The sequence below is a fragment of the Balaenoptera musculus genome, chromosome 14, assembly GCF_009873245.2.
Source record: "Balaenoptera musculus isolate JJ_BM4_2016_0621 chromosome 14, mBalMus1.pri.v3, whole genome shotgun sequence".
In the NCBI taxonomy this organism is placed as follows: domain Eukaryota; kingdom Metazoa; phylum Chordata; class Mammalia; order Artiodactyla; family Balaenopteridae; genus Balaenoptera; species Balaenoptera musculus.
This window is the reverse complement of record NC_045798.1, coordinates 7,918,149-7,932,042: the sequence shown is the minus strand read 5'-3', so window position 1 is coordinate 7,932,042 and position 13,894 is coordinate 7,918,149. Positions and strand designations below refer to the sequence as shown.

The window sequence follows — 13,894 nt, the reverse complement described above, 5'->3', positions numbered from 1 at the left end:
AGGCATAATCGCCCACTCCCAGCTGCTTTGGGCTTGTCCTCTGAGTTACACTTGGCTCCCTGAAGACTCACCTCTCCCCCAAATGACTGACACTGGAGTTATCCACCAAGCTCGCCCAACGTGATCCAGAGCCTGAGTGGTGCCTTGTGGGATGACTAGAAGCCCACCAGGAAACAGGCAGAAGGGAAGACATTCCTGGTCGAGGGAAGGGCTTGAGCAAAGGGCTGGAGATTTGACAACACATCCCTGCTGCAGGCACTGGCTGCTCTATAAGACACGCCCAAGCAGGGAGCTTCAGGCCCGGGTCTCAGAGGAACAGCTCACTGGGGACTCATTTTTCCAGCCTCTCTCCTTTACCATTGCTCTCCCTCCACAGGCTCTGCGGGGGAAAGGCCTCTGGGAGGCAAGGACCAGAATGTGGTGCCAGGCCTGTGGGTCCTGTCTCCCTCTGGGGTACCCCTGGGTACACTGGTGCCCGTGGATGCACTGGATGACTTGGAGTCAATGGCTTTATCTCTTTAGACTTGGCCAGAGATAACAATCTGCTTTGCATCAAAGAATCTCAAGAGACTCTTAAATCCTGCTTTTCTCCCTCAGGGCTCTCTCAGTTATGAGCTCATTTGACCTCCTTGTCACCCTGGATAGTAGTTTAGAGCAGGGATCAGCCTCCCCATTATACAGATAAGAAAACTGAGGCCAGGGAAGTGACTGAACAAAGGTCCTGCAGGGACTCAGTGAAGAAGACTTTGGAACCCAGCCTGTCTTCCACTAGACCAGGGGTCAGCAGGTCTGGCCTGCCAGCTGTTTTTGTAAATAAAGTTTTATTGGTACACAGCCATGCTCATTCACTTACATATTGTCCCTGACTGGTTTCATGATACAACAGCAGAATTGAGTAGTTGCTACAGAGACTGGCTTGCAGAGTCGAAACTATTTACCACCTGGCCCTTTGCAGAAAAAGTCTGCCAACCCCTGCACTTGACCACACTTTCCTGTTGAAACACTGTGTGGTTGAAAGAATATGATAATAATAATGATATTAATGATAATAATAATAACAATAATAATTACCTACTATGTGCCAGACACCATGCAAGACTTTTCCTGAATTTTTTATTGATATGAAAGGGCATAGCTCAATGAATTTTCACTGAGTACACCGGCAAAACCAGCAACTGGATCAAGAAACAACCCCCTGGATGAACCCCCCCTTCTAGTCACTGCCCCTTGAAGGGTAATCACTACCCCGACGTCTCTCTGCACAGATGTTTTCTAAACTTTAACATTTTCTGAACTTTCTATTCATGGAATCGTACAGAATGTGCTCTTTTGTGTCTGGCTTCTTTCACTCAGCAAGGTGTTTGTGAGATTCATCCATATTGTTGCACGTCATTGGAGTCATGACACTCCTGCTGATGGGCGTTTGGCCTGTTTCCAGTCTCCATGGAGTATTATGAATACGCAAGATATTGGACCTCATTTCACCCCGGCTTCAACATGAGAGGGGGACCAATTAGCCTCATTGTACAGATGTGAAGACTGAGGTTAGAGACCATGGTGCCCGCGAGGTGACACAGCAGGTAGGAAAAGCCCTCGGCGCAGGAGTCCCTGCCGTCCTGGCTCTCTGGCTTCCTCATTAGATTCTGGCTTGGAATCCCGCTGTGACTACAGACTGTTAGATCCCATTTATATGAAATTTCTAGAAAAAGCAAAACTATGGAAACAGAAGGTAGGGGCTGAGTTGTTTGGGGCTGGGAGCAAAAGACTGACCACAGAGGCAGGAGGGAATGATTTGGGGCAACTGAATTGTGAGAATAATTACACAACTGTATCAACTTATTAAAGCTCGTTGAATTGTACACTTAAAATTGGTGAATTTTATGGGATGTAAATTACACCTCAATAAAGCTCAAAAAAAAAAAAAAAATCCCAAACCCGCAGGCATCTATTTCTTCACGCCCCCACCCCCACCCCCGTGCCTGAATTTTCCTTAGAGGTGTGAGGATGGCTGTGCAAACTGTCCACAGCTGTTGAGCCGTGGATCTCTTGTCGCTCCCCACCAGTCTGGCCTCTCCCTGCAAAGGCACGGGGGTCTCCCTCCCAGAGGTTTCATCTGAAGCAATGGGGATCCTGTTTGGCTTTGCTATATCCGACCTGCGCCCGGCGGGGGTCAGAGAGCCACGCGCAGCGGATGCACCGGCCCCAAACTGTTTCTCCAAGTAGTCCCCAGAGATGGCCTCTGCCTTTCAGTTTCTGCACTTGTTTATTTTCAAAGGGACGTTGCCAGACCGCTAGGCCCCCCCTGCCCTTTCATGGTTTGTTTTATGCAAGAGATTTCAGGAAGAAAGAGAGGAGGTAAAGTGACCTGAGACCAATTATTCTGCCGGCAGAGAATGGCAGCAGGCCCCAGCTGATAGGTTTGAGGGATGTGTGGGGTCAGAACGCTCCCTTGTTGCCCCCAGGACAGGAATCCTGATAGTGTTAATAATCATTGCAAGGAATTCCCTGGTGGTCCAGTGGTTAGGGCTCCACGCTTCCACTGCAGGGGGCACGGGTTCCATCCCTGGTTGGGGAACTAAGATCCCACATGCTGCACAGCCATAAAAAGAAAAAGAAAAAAAGAAAGAAAAGAAAAGAAGAAAAACGAAATCATTGCAAATATTCAACAATGGACACTGGAATAGTTTGACATGCGTGTGCAAAAGGAATGACCCTCAGCCCATTCCTTACATCTTATTGCAAAATTCACTCCAAATGGCTCATAGACCAAAATGTCACTCTAAAAATTCTAGAGGAAAACACATGAGAGGATCTTTGTGACCTTGGGTTAGGCAAAGCTTTTTTAGACATGACATCAAAGGACTAACTATAAAAGAAAGAATTGATAAATTGGATTTCATCAAAATTTAAAACTTATGCTCTGCTAAAGACACTGTTAAGAGAATGGAAAAAAAAGCCACGGACTGGCAGGTAATCTTTGCAAAACACTTATCTGATAAAGGACTTATATCTAGAATATATAAAGAACTCTCAAAACTCAGTAATAAAAAAGCAAACCCCCTGCTCCCACCCCCGCGCCAAAAAAACTAGCAAAATATTTGCATAGACATTTCATCACAGAAAATATACGGGGACTTCCCTGGTGGCACAGTGGTTAAGAATCTGCCTGCCAATGCATGGGACGTGGGTTCAATCCCTGGTCCAGGAAGATCCCACATGCCACAGAGCAACTAAGCCCGTGCACCACAACTACTGAGCCTGCGTTCTAAAGCCTGCGAGCCACAACTACTGAACCCACATGCCACAACTACTGAAGTCTGTGCGCCTAGAGCCTGTGCTCCGCAACAAGGGAAGCCGCTGTGATGAGAAGCATGTGCACTGCAAGAAAGAGCAGCCCCCGCTCGATGCAACTAGAAAAAGCCCGCGTGCTGCAACGAAGACCCAACGCAGCCAAACATAAATAAAATTAAAGAAAAAAAAAAAGAAAATATACGGAAGGCAAATGAGCACATGAAAGATGTTGAACATCATTAATTATTAGGGAAATGCAAATTAAAACCACAGCAAGATACCATTATACTCCCACTAGAATAGCTGAAAAGACCAGAATACCAAGTGCTGGTGACCATGCAGAGCAATGAAAACTCTCCTCCACTGCTGGTGGGACGGTAAAATGGTACAGCCATCTGGAAAATCATTTGGCAGATCCTTATAAAGTGAAGCCTAAACTTACCCTACAACCTGGCCATCCCACGCCTAGGTACTTACCTAAGAGAAATTAAAATGTACAAAAGCCTGTTTTCGTAATCACCAAAAACTGGAAACGACTAAATTGGCCTTCCACTGGTGAGTGGATAAACAAATTGTGATACAGTCATAAGATAAACTCAGCAACAAAAAGGAATGAAGTACAGACACCCTTGGCAACAGGGAAGCATCTCAGATGCACTTTGCTAAGTGAAAGAAACCAGACTCAAGGCTGCTTACTGAATGATTCCATTTACATGACATTCTGGAAAGGGCAAAACAATAGGGAGAAGAAGCAGAGCAGTGGTTGCCAGTGGCTGGGGTGGGGAGAGGGGTTGACTGCAAAGGGGTGAGACGGAATTTGTGTGTGAGACAGTGTTGGGAACTATCTTTTTTTTTTTTGGTCACACCGCATGGCATTCAGGATCTTAGTTCCCTGACCAGGGATCGAACTTGTGCCAGGGAAGTCCCATTATTATTATTATTATTATTATTTTGTATTCCACATCTTGATTGTGGTGGTGATTACACGACGGTATATGTTTGTCAAAATTTGTGGAACTGTACAAAAAAAAGAGAGAAATTTATGTGAATTATACCCCAACAAAATAAGACAAAAATAATAATAGCCAACATAGCACCACCTACTATGTGCCAGGCACTCTTGAAGCTCTTTACATATACATATATTAACTCACTCAATCCTCACGATAACCCAGAGAAGTAGGTATTAATTATTCCCAGTTTGTGAAAGTTTTGTCCCCAGAGCTGTCTCACCTTCTTAATTTCCTTGCCTTTGGTCTGATCCCTAGTGCCCTCTTCCTTCTGTAACCTTCACCTTCTCCTGTGGCTGTCTTCTCTCTCCCACAGACACAGCAGGAAAGGTTTCCCTTAACTTTTTTCCACTGAGGGGCACAGAGCTAATAATAAGGTTTAGCAGAGATTTCAAACTCAAATGCCTACAGGAACCAGGCAGGTAATGTAAATAGCAAAACTCACTGGGACGACAGGGAGTGGTGGGGACTGTGGAAAACTGGAGAGCTATGCTGTGTCTAAAGGGGATAGTCCCTCCTTAACTCCAGCTTCTACCATGTGGAAATAGTAAGAGCCCAGTGTTGTCAGATCTTCTGATAGTTCAAGAAAATCCTAACACCCTCACATTTATATGAAGTGTCATGTTTGTTTGTTTGTTTTTTTTTTTTGGCCGCGTCGTGTGGCATGCGGCATGTGGCATCTTAGTTCCCTGACCAGGGATCAAACCCATGTCCCCTGCACTGGGAGCGCAGAGTCTTATCCATTGGACCACCAGGGAAGTCCCATGGTTTTTTAAATGTTAGCAAATAAAAAACTTGTTTGGATATTAGTTTTTACTCTTGTAAAGGCATGTTCATCCCTTTCTTTGCCTCCAAAATCACCCACAAAGTACAAGAAACCCAGATGCATGGACAGGAGGGTGGAGGGATGGAAATGAACTCTGCGAGGCGGAGGAAGACCAGACCCAAGTGTTGCAGAAGTAGATCTCAGTGAGAAGCAGGCCAGTCCTCGCCGAGAATCCCAGAAAGCCCCAGGACTGCAGAGAGCAAGGGACTGAAAATGGGGTTTGGTTGAACAATCTGTATATGAGACAGTCAGACCTCCACCCCCAAACCCCCCGCATCCTGCACACACCCCCATCTTGCACAGTCTCTCCTGACTGCCCCTCTCTCCCTTCTGCAGACAAGAGGTTTAGCATCTGGAGAAATTCAATCAGAGAAGCTCCAGAATCAGAGGCAGTAGGCACAGAGGCATGCAGGGAGTTTTTTAATAAGCCATCTAACATGATTTAATTTTTTAAAACTTTATTTTATTTAAAAAAAAATCTTTAAAAATCATAATTTAGGGCTTGCCTGGTGGCGCAGTGGTTGAGAATCTGCCTGCCAATGCAGGGGACACGGGTTCGAGCCCTGGTCTGGGAAGATCCCACATGCCGCGGAGCAACTAGGCCCGTGAGCCACAACTACTGAGCCTGCGCGTCTGGAGCCTGTGCTCCGCAACAAGAGAGGCCGCGATAGTGAGAGGCCCACGCGCCACGATGAAGAGTGGCCCCCGCTCGCCGCAACTAGAGAAAGCCCTCGCACAGAAACGAAGACCCAACACAGCCAAAAGTAATTAATTAATTAATTAATTTTTAAAAATTATAATTAAAAAAATTCAGTTTTAAGTTTTACTTTATTTTTTTGCTCTGAGCTGTTTCTTGTGTCCCATATCTTTCTCTTATTTGAATTTTTGTTTTGCTGGAGAACAACCTCCAGTAATTCTTTCAAACATGGACTACACATGAAAAGGCGATTTAACCTGTATCCTCCAAGATTTATTGAGGTATAATTTACATAAGTAAACTTCACCCTTTTCAGGTATAAATTTCCATGGATTTTGAGAAACTTACACAGTCATATAACCACCACCATAACCAAGAGATATTTTCATCACCCCAAATAGTTCCCTTGTTCTTCTTTGTAGTTAGTTCCTGCCCCTCCAGCTCCTGGCAGGCACTAATCTGGTTTCTGTTCCTACCATTTTGCCTTCTCCAGATGTCATATAAATCAAATCAAACAATATATGGCTTTTTAGGTCTGGCTTCTTCTACTTGGCATAATGCTTTTGAGAGTCATCTAGAGTATTGTATTTATGGAAACGTTTGAAATCCAAAAGTATAGTCATCATCGGTCATCAGTGCTGTTCACCAGATATTTCTGGCTGTCTGTTTTCTGGTCTTATGATGGGGTTGTACTTCCTGCCTCCCTTGTGCTTGGGTGGGGCCATGTGATTAGTTCTGGCTGGTGAGTTGCGAGTACTCATCACTTCTGGCTCAGACCATTTAATCGACCCCGTTGAGCTCTCTCTCCCCCTGCCACAGTGATGGGCAAGAGTCTGGGAGTGACTCTGACCAGCAGAGAGCACCGCCACCCTGTGATGGACACGTAGCCAATAGACAGGTAGCTTAAATCAGAAGCACGCCTGAGTGGTTTTAAGCCTTTGAGATTTGGGTGTAGTTTGTTATCAGGGCACAATCAGCCTATGCTGACCCGTGCAGAAGGTTTGCTTTTTCCAGCGCTGGGAAATTTTCTTTTATTGCTGCTTTAATTATTTCCTTTCTCCAATTTTTCCTCTCACTTTTACTTTCTTCTTCCTTTCTGGAACTATTAGGCAGGTGCTGGAACTTTTGTTGGAAGAATCCTCCACGTCACTTAACTTCCCTTTGTCCTTTCGGCAGTTTTCTGGGAGAAATTCTCAGATTAATCTTTCAGTTTATGACTGTGTTTTCCAGACTTATTCATTTTGCTAGTCAACCTGGCGTTTTTTAAAAATCATAATTTTGTATTCATTGTTTTCCAGGACCTCTATTTGCTTCTTTTTCATAATGGGTTGTTGCTTAATGTGTGCAGAATCTTCTACATTCTTTCTCGGGCTATTAATTATTTTTAAAGTCTTCTGTTTGTTCTGTTAACTTTATCCTTTCACTTGTTAGTTCTCAGGTAGCTTTCTTCCAGAGTGTTGGCTTTCCTTAATTGTTTGCTGACATTTGCTGGTCTGTAATACTTTGTATTGGGGATTTTTTTTTTTTTTTTTTTTTTTTTTTTTCTGCACTGTGCAGCTCGCGAGATCTTGGTTCCCTGACCAGGGATTGAACCTGCCTCCTCGACAGTGAAAATGCGGAGTCCTAACCACTGGACCGTCAGGGAATTCCCTGTATTTGGGAATTCTTATTTGCCTGTTTGCTGATTTGATTACCATGTAGTGCTGCTTCTGATTTTTGGGGAGAAGATGGTTATCCTATGAGATTCTCTGTTCTTATGGTTTGTCAGGTGTGGAAGCTCTTTGTCCTTCATGGGAGTTGTTGGCTCCCCTGGGGCACTGCCCTGTGTGTCCCCCCGGGCACTTGCTGTTGCTGCCCACTACTCAGTAGGAGGGGGGGCGGGCAGTCATCTGCAAACTCTTCTATATTTTCCAGAAAACTGCCCTTGAGACCTCTTTCTAGCCATTGATTTGTGAGCCTGGAGCAAACTCCAGATCCCACTCTTGGTGGTCCTCTGCTTTTAACTGAATTTTTAACTGCTTTTCCTCAAGTCTTGCTTCTCTTCTAATACAATCGTTAGGAATTTATGGTGAGGATTAAACAAAGCATGTTTGTGCACGGAATATGGCCTACACGTTGCCAGTTTGCAACTTCAGCCTTAAGAGTTTATCTCCTCCCAGGAAATTGATATTTATTTATATATATATTTTAAAGTATTAATATATATCCTTGCGACTTCCCTGGTGATCCAGTGGTTAAGACTCCACGCTTCCACCGCAGGGGGCGCGGGTTCGATCCCTGGTCAGGGAACTAAGATCCCACATGCCGAGCAGTGTGGCCTTAAAAAAAGTTTTTTTAAAATAAAAGTATGTATCCTTCCACATAGATGCCTTTTGTGTTAAGAAACCAAAGAGAAATAAAGAGCACCCTGCAAAGAAAAAAGGTATACAAGTAATAATTGTCTCTTTTGGGAATTAGAAAATAGTCACCCACCCCCCCCCCCAGAGATAACCAGTGTTAACATTATGGTGCACTTCTGACATACACACATATATATATGAATTTTAAAAAATTGGGGACTTCCCTGGTGGTCCAGTGGCTAAGGCTCCGCACTCCCAATGCAGGGGGCCGGGGTTCAATCCCCGGTCAGGGAACTAGATCCTGCATGCACAACTAAAGATCCCCTGTGCCACAACGAATATCCCTTGTGCCTCAAATAAGACCTGGCTCAGCTAAATAAATAAATAAATAAATAGTTTAAAAAAACTGATATCAAGCTACTGATAACTTTTTATTTTTTTTGGCTGTGCCGTATGGCTTGCAGGATCCTAGTTCCCCAACCAGGGATCCAACTCGTGCCCCCTGCGGTGGAAGTGCGGAGTCCTAACCACTGGACTGCCGGAGAATCCCCACAGCTAACTTTTTAAAAGTTGTTTTTCCACCCAACAACATATTATGGACATCTTTCCATGTCAATAAATATACATTTGCATCATTTAAAATGCAGTGTTTCGTTATATTGGGGACTATAATATATTCAATGAATTCCCGCTTGTTAGACATTACGTTGTTTCTAATGCCCACTCTTTACAAATGATGCTGTATTCACCATCCTTGTACCCACAGCCTTAGGATAAAATTATAGAGGTGGGATCACTGTATCAAATGTGGCTGGGCATTTAAGCGTTTACCAAGGAGAAGAGTCTTCGAATAAAGGAAGGCAACTCAAAGGGTGGACCTTCAGACGTTTGCAGCCAGAGTTGGGAGCAGTGGTTTTGGCAAGTGGGGAGACCCTCAAACTCACACCGGCTGCCAGTCCGTCTGGCCTGTCCCTGCTTGGAGACATCCAGGGAAGGAGTTAGTTCCGCCACTTTGGTAAGAGACATTTGTCCCAACACGCTCCCCTTTAGGAGGCCCTTGTCAGGAGGAAGGCGGGGGAGGGAGCTCAGCCTCCACCCGAATCTGGAAGTGAAACTGGCTTCAAAGCAGAGCACAGGAGCAGCAGCAGAGGACACCGGAGGCCCTGCTGAGACTAGAGTGGGAGCTCCTGCCCCAGGGACGTCACTGGCCCTCTTGCTGGCCTGTCATCCCCTACCGTCCCTACGTGGCCCCCACCCCAGGCTGGCTTTGAGCCCCTTGACAGCTTTCTATAAATGTCATCTCTTAGGTTGGACCATAGGAAATTGCTGTTTCTATAGTGAAAAGTGGTTGAGTATTGGCAATTGCTAGGTGCCTCTGGTCTGGCTGCTTCAGTTTCTTCAGTCTGTAGTCCATTTAACACTCAGCGCTCATTCTCTGCTAGGCACTGTGCTAAGTACTTTATAGTCATTTTTTAACTGTCACAACTTTCTGAGACATAGGAATCATTTCCCACTTGACAGAGAAGAAAACTGTGGCTCAGAATTGGAATTGTTTAGGGGCTGGTTCGCCCTCCAAATTTAAGATCTTAGCAATAATGACAGTATTTTGAGTTTTAGTGGCTCTGTCACGTACTAGTTGCGATGCCCTGGGAAAGTGCCTTAACTAACGTTGACTAAAAAGGCAGGTTCCACCTTTGTGGAGGTGAGAAGCGTTAGTGATCTTTCTTTTTTTAATTAATTAATTAATTAATTTTTGGCTGCGTTCGTTGGGTCTTCGTTGCTGAGCACGGGCTTTCTCTAGTTGCGGCGAGCAGTGGCTTCTCTTGTCGCAGAGCGCAGGCTCTAGGCGCCCAGGCTTCAGTAGTTGTGGCACGTGGGTTCAGTAGTTGTGGCTCGCGGGCTTGGTCGCTCCGCGTCATACGGGATCTTCCCAGACCAGGGCTCGAACCTGTGTTCCCTGCATTGGCAGGCGGGTTCTTAACCACTGCGCCACCAAGGAAGTCCAATGAAGCTTGCTTTCGCGTTGGAAAAACCCCTTTGGTATTCAGCGACTCAGTTTTATCAATAAAATGCGGACAAAACCCACAGCGCCCAGCAACATCTGTGAAGAGCCACAGTTCCGGGCCCTGCAGGGCCTGGGAGACGGAAGGAGCGCCACCCCCACCCACCACGTGGAGCGCCCGCCCGGCCTGCGGCGAGGCCGCAGAACGATTCCCCGGAGCGTGGGGCGGGATCGGCACGGCCCGCTTGGCCAACGCCTCTCCTAGGCCAAGACACTGGAGAGTGGCACCGCCCGGTTACCAAGTCCCGCAGCACCCCGGAGGGAACGGGGTGGCGAGGGGCGGGGCCGGGAGGCGTGGCCTCTGCCTACCCCTGCCCCCCCTTTTTTGTCCGCCCAGACACGGAAAGGTTCCCCTGCGCCTTTAAGAGGCCGAAGCGGGCACCCGATTGGCCGAGACGCGCCGGTGACGTCACGCGGGGCCGGCGCCGAGGCGGCCCTGACGGCCCGTGCCCTCCCCCTCCCGCCCCGCCGCGCGCTCGCGGACAGTCGGCGCGCGGGCCGGGCCGGGCCGGCGCCCCGTCACCCTTGCTCACCCGCGTCGCCCCGGGCTCCGGGGGATGCCCCCGGCCGGGCCCCCCCATGGCCGCCGACGTCTTCATGTGCTCTCCGCGCCGGCCCCGCAGCCGGGGCCGCGCGGTGCTGCTCAAGCCCCAGGTGCCCGAGGACGACGACGACTCGGACACGGATGAGCCGTCTCCGCCGCCCGCCTCCGGCGCGGCCACCCCGGCCCGGGGCCACGCGAGCGCCGCGCCACTGCCGCCCAAGGCCGGGTCGGGCAGCGAAGAGCCTCCGCGCCGCCAGCAGATCATCCACAGCGGCCACTTCATGGTGTCGTCGCCGCACCGCGAGCACCCGCCCAAGAAGGGCTACGATTTCGACACGGTCAACAAGCAGACGTGCCAGACCTACAGCTTCGGCAAGACCAGCTCCTGCCACCTGTCCATCGACGCCTCGCTCACCAAGCTCTTCGAGTGCATGACCCTGGCCTACAGGTAGGACCGGCCGGCCCCACCTCTCGAGCGGGGCTCCCTTTGACAAAACAAGCGTGGAGGGCTGGGCCGCCTGGGGACCTCTTGGCTTCAGGCATTCCCTTTGGGTCTTCCCTCTTCGGGAGGGTTTATGGGTCTGGGGTCCCTAGTGGAAGCGAGAGGGGCGGGGGTCCTGGCCTCTTCCCTGTCAGCAGGGCTTGGGTTCTTCCGGCTTCACGTTCCCCATCCAGGCCCTCACCTCCAATTCCGAGGCCACCGATTTCGGATAAGAAAAAGCTGTAAATACAGGCTGTACCTTGTGTTACGCGACTTTATCCACCCTTCCCCCAAAAGCTTTGTGTGTTTCCAGCAATTGCCAGTAGTGGTTAGGACCACCTGTCCAGGGTGGCTTAAAGTCGCTGGTTCCAGTACTTAATGGTTGAGTCAAATTTCCGAGCCTGTTTCCTCCTTTATAAAGAGGGGATGACGGTAGTGTCTGCCTCCATTGGCTGCTGTGGGGATGGAACGAGATAGGTAAAGTGCTTATTCCAGTGCCTGGCACATAATTAGTTGCTCCAGAAGTGTGAGCTACTTTTCTTATTGCCCCAGCAGAGGGAGGCTGGGTCCTCTCACATCCCCTTTTATTGGGAAGCCCTCCCCCAACTTCGGAGGGGCCCTGGGTGCCTCCTAGGAAGACTTGGAGCCACAGCTCTTGGAGGTGCAGGCTGTCCTCCTGGCAAGCTGGAGGGTTCTTGGGCTGGCTCTGAAACATTATATGGAGATGTCAGTGTTTAGGGCAGGCATCCCAGGCACCATCCTGACCCACAGATCTCCGGCTCTAGGCGGAGACCCCTTTTTTCTAAGTCACAGAAATGCGTGGTCCTCACGGGTTAACGTGTCCTTCCACTCTCCCTTTCTCGGTGTGTTTGTTAGGTATTTGCTTCAGATAATTTCTGCCTCAGCAGCAGAACTTCTGCGGACCAGCTGCAGTACAGAGCAGCCCAGCCCTGCCCAAAGCTCATGATAGCATCTCCGCAGAGTGGAGGTGACTGCAGTCGTAACTGGGCTGGCTGGGGTTGTCTCAGGTCTAGTCTGCAGGCAGCGCAGGGGAAGTTTCCTTGGAGACTCCAGAAACAGTGTAAAGAAGAGTAGGAACGTTACCCTCACCACCCCCCCCCTTTTTTTGGAGAGTAGGGAGCCCCAAATATATCCAAGGTACACATTTACCTGAAGTTGAAACACTAGATATACATGGATCCGGGTGGCATTTTCCCCTCTGGAATAAATGATTAGTCAACTTGTTCCTTTGTTATGTTCCTGAAACGCACCCCACTCTTCCCGCCCCCATTTCCTCTCTTGAAGGCTTCCCTGATGGTTTGTTTGCCACATGGCTGCATTACATTACCCAGAGCTCTCCTCCAACCCCCCTTGCGTGGCACATTGGTTAGGCTCTGCTCTGATTCTCTGGTCTTGCCAGCTTGAGCTGGCACTTAGCCTGTGAAGATGTTCTGTTTTTTTTTTTAAGAAAAAAACCAAACGGCATTGAGATTGCAGCCCTCTGCCCTCGTTTAGCCCTGCTTACCCAGTCTCAAATTTTGAGCACTTCACTGGAATCAAACGCAACTAGATTGTAGCATATGCTACAGTGTGAGAGAGCCCTTTCAAACAAAATTGGAGGTGAAAGACAGGAATGTGCTTTATTAAGCGAACTTAATCCTCTTCTTTATTTTAATATAAACTTCTCCGCGTACAAAGAGAGAATGGTTGATTGAGTAGCAGGAGGCATGGGCTCGAAAGCACTCACCTAAGCTCTGCTGAAGGAAAAATAAACCCGTCTCCCCGCTTTGCCCTCAGTTTGGATAACCTAAAGGCTTATTATTAAATAACACCAAAGAATTTTAGTAATGGTATTTTTTTTTTCACTTCTTTCAAAAATATTTTGGCAACTGTCCATTGCTCATTTAACTTTCTTGGTTGCAAAATGCACCCTTAGTTTGGTCTGAGGCTTACCTTGTTCTTCAGGACCTCCAGCCCCTTTGGCTCTCCTGCTTTGCTGTTATTCCCCAGGCAGAGTCCTGCCACCGCAGGTCCCCGATATGTGTCCACCCAGTAATTTCTCATGAAGATGCTCTTTGTGTCTCCGCGTGAGGCTCGTTTGGATGGCCCCAGAGTTGAGTTGGCAGTGTGGAACCCGGGTACAGATTGACAGAGGAGTGACTCAGAACCAGTTGTCTGGGCTGTAGCCTCTGGCCCAGAAAGCAGCATGAGAACAGAAGTGAGTTTCTGACCTCAGCTGTCCTGTCACGACCACTAGCTGGCTTTCAGAGAAGGGGGGTTGAGATATGGGGGGCAGGGAGGAAAGAAGAGTTAATCCCAGAGGTGGCCTAACTTCCCTTTCAGTGCGGTGTGAGCCTTCATCACTGTTTTCCAGGTTTTCTGCTCCTGGGGCTGAGGGGAAGGCCAGCTGGGCCTCCTCTTCTGTCTGACTGTTTGTGGCCTAGGCTCTTTCTAACTTCAACTTCCTGTCTGTCCCCTGGACTCTTCGTTCTAGCCGCCTAACTCTCCCTGGTACACTCTGTGCTTTTTTTTTTGGTTTGGTTTCCTGTTAACTGCTGCCTCCCAGCTGTTTCCAGATGAGGCTCAACAGCTCTTTGGGGGAGGAACTAAGTGCAGGGGAAGTTGTGGTTGTTTTTTCCCCAGT

At 48.3% G+C, this 13,894-nt stretch overlaps 1 protein-coding gene across 4 annotated transcripts in view; it reads left to right on the top strand.

The window, feature by feature from the left end:
- Window positions 1–10,719: 10,719 nt before the first annotated feature.
- LOC118879853 (MLX interacting protein) overlaps window positions 10,720–13,894 on the top strand; it is a 61,456-nt gene continuing 58,281 nt past the window's right edge. For all 4 annotated transcript variants that reach the window (XR_005016166.1, XM_036822958.1, XM_036822959.1 and 1 more), the window contains exon 1: window positions 10,720–11,217. Coding sequence is in view for 3 of the 4 variants with exons in the window: in XM_036822958.1 (XP_036678853.1) it covers window positions 10,805–11,217 (413 nt within the window). In the remaining variant the exon portion in view is untranslated. The remainder of the gene's footprint in view (window positions 11,218–13,894) is intronic.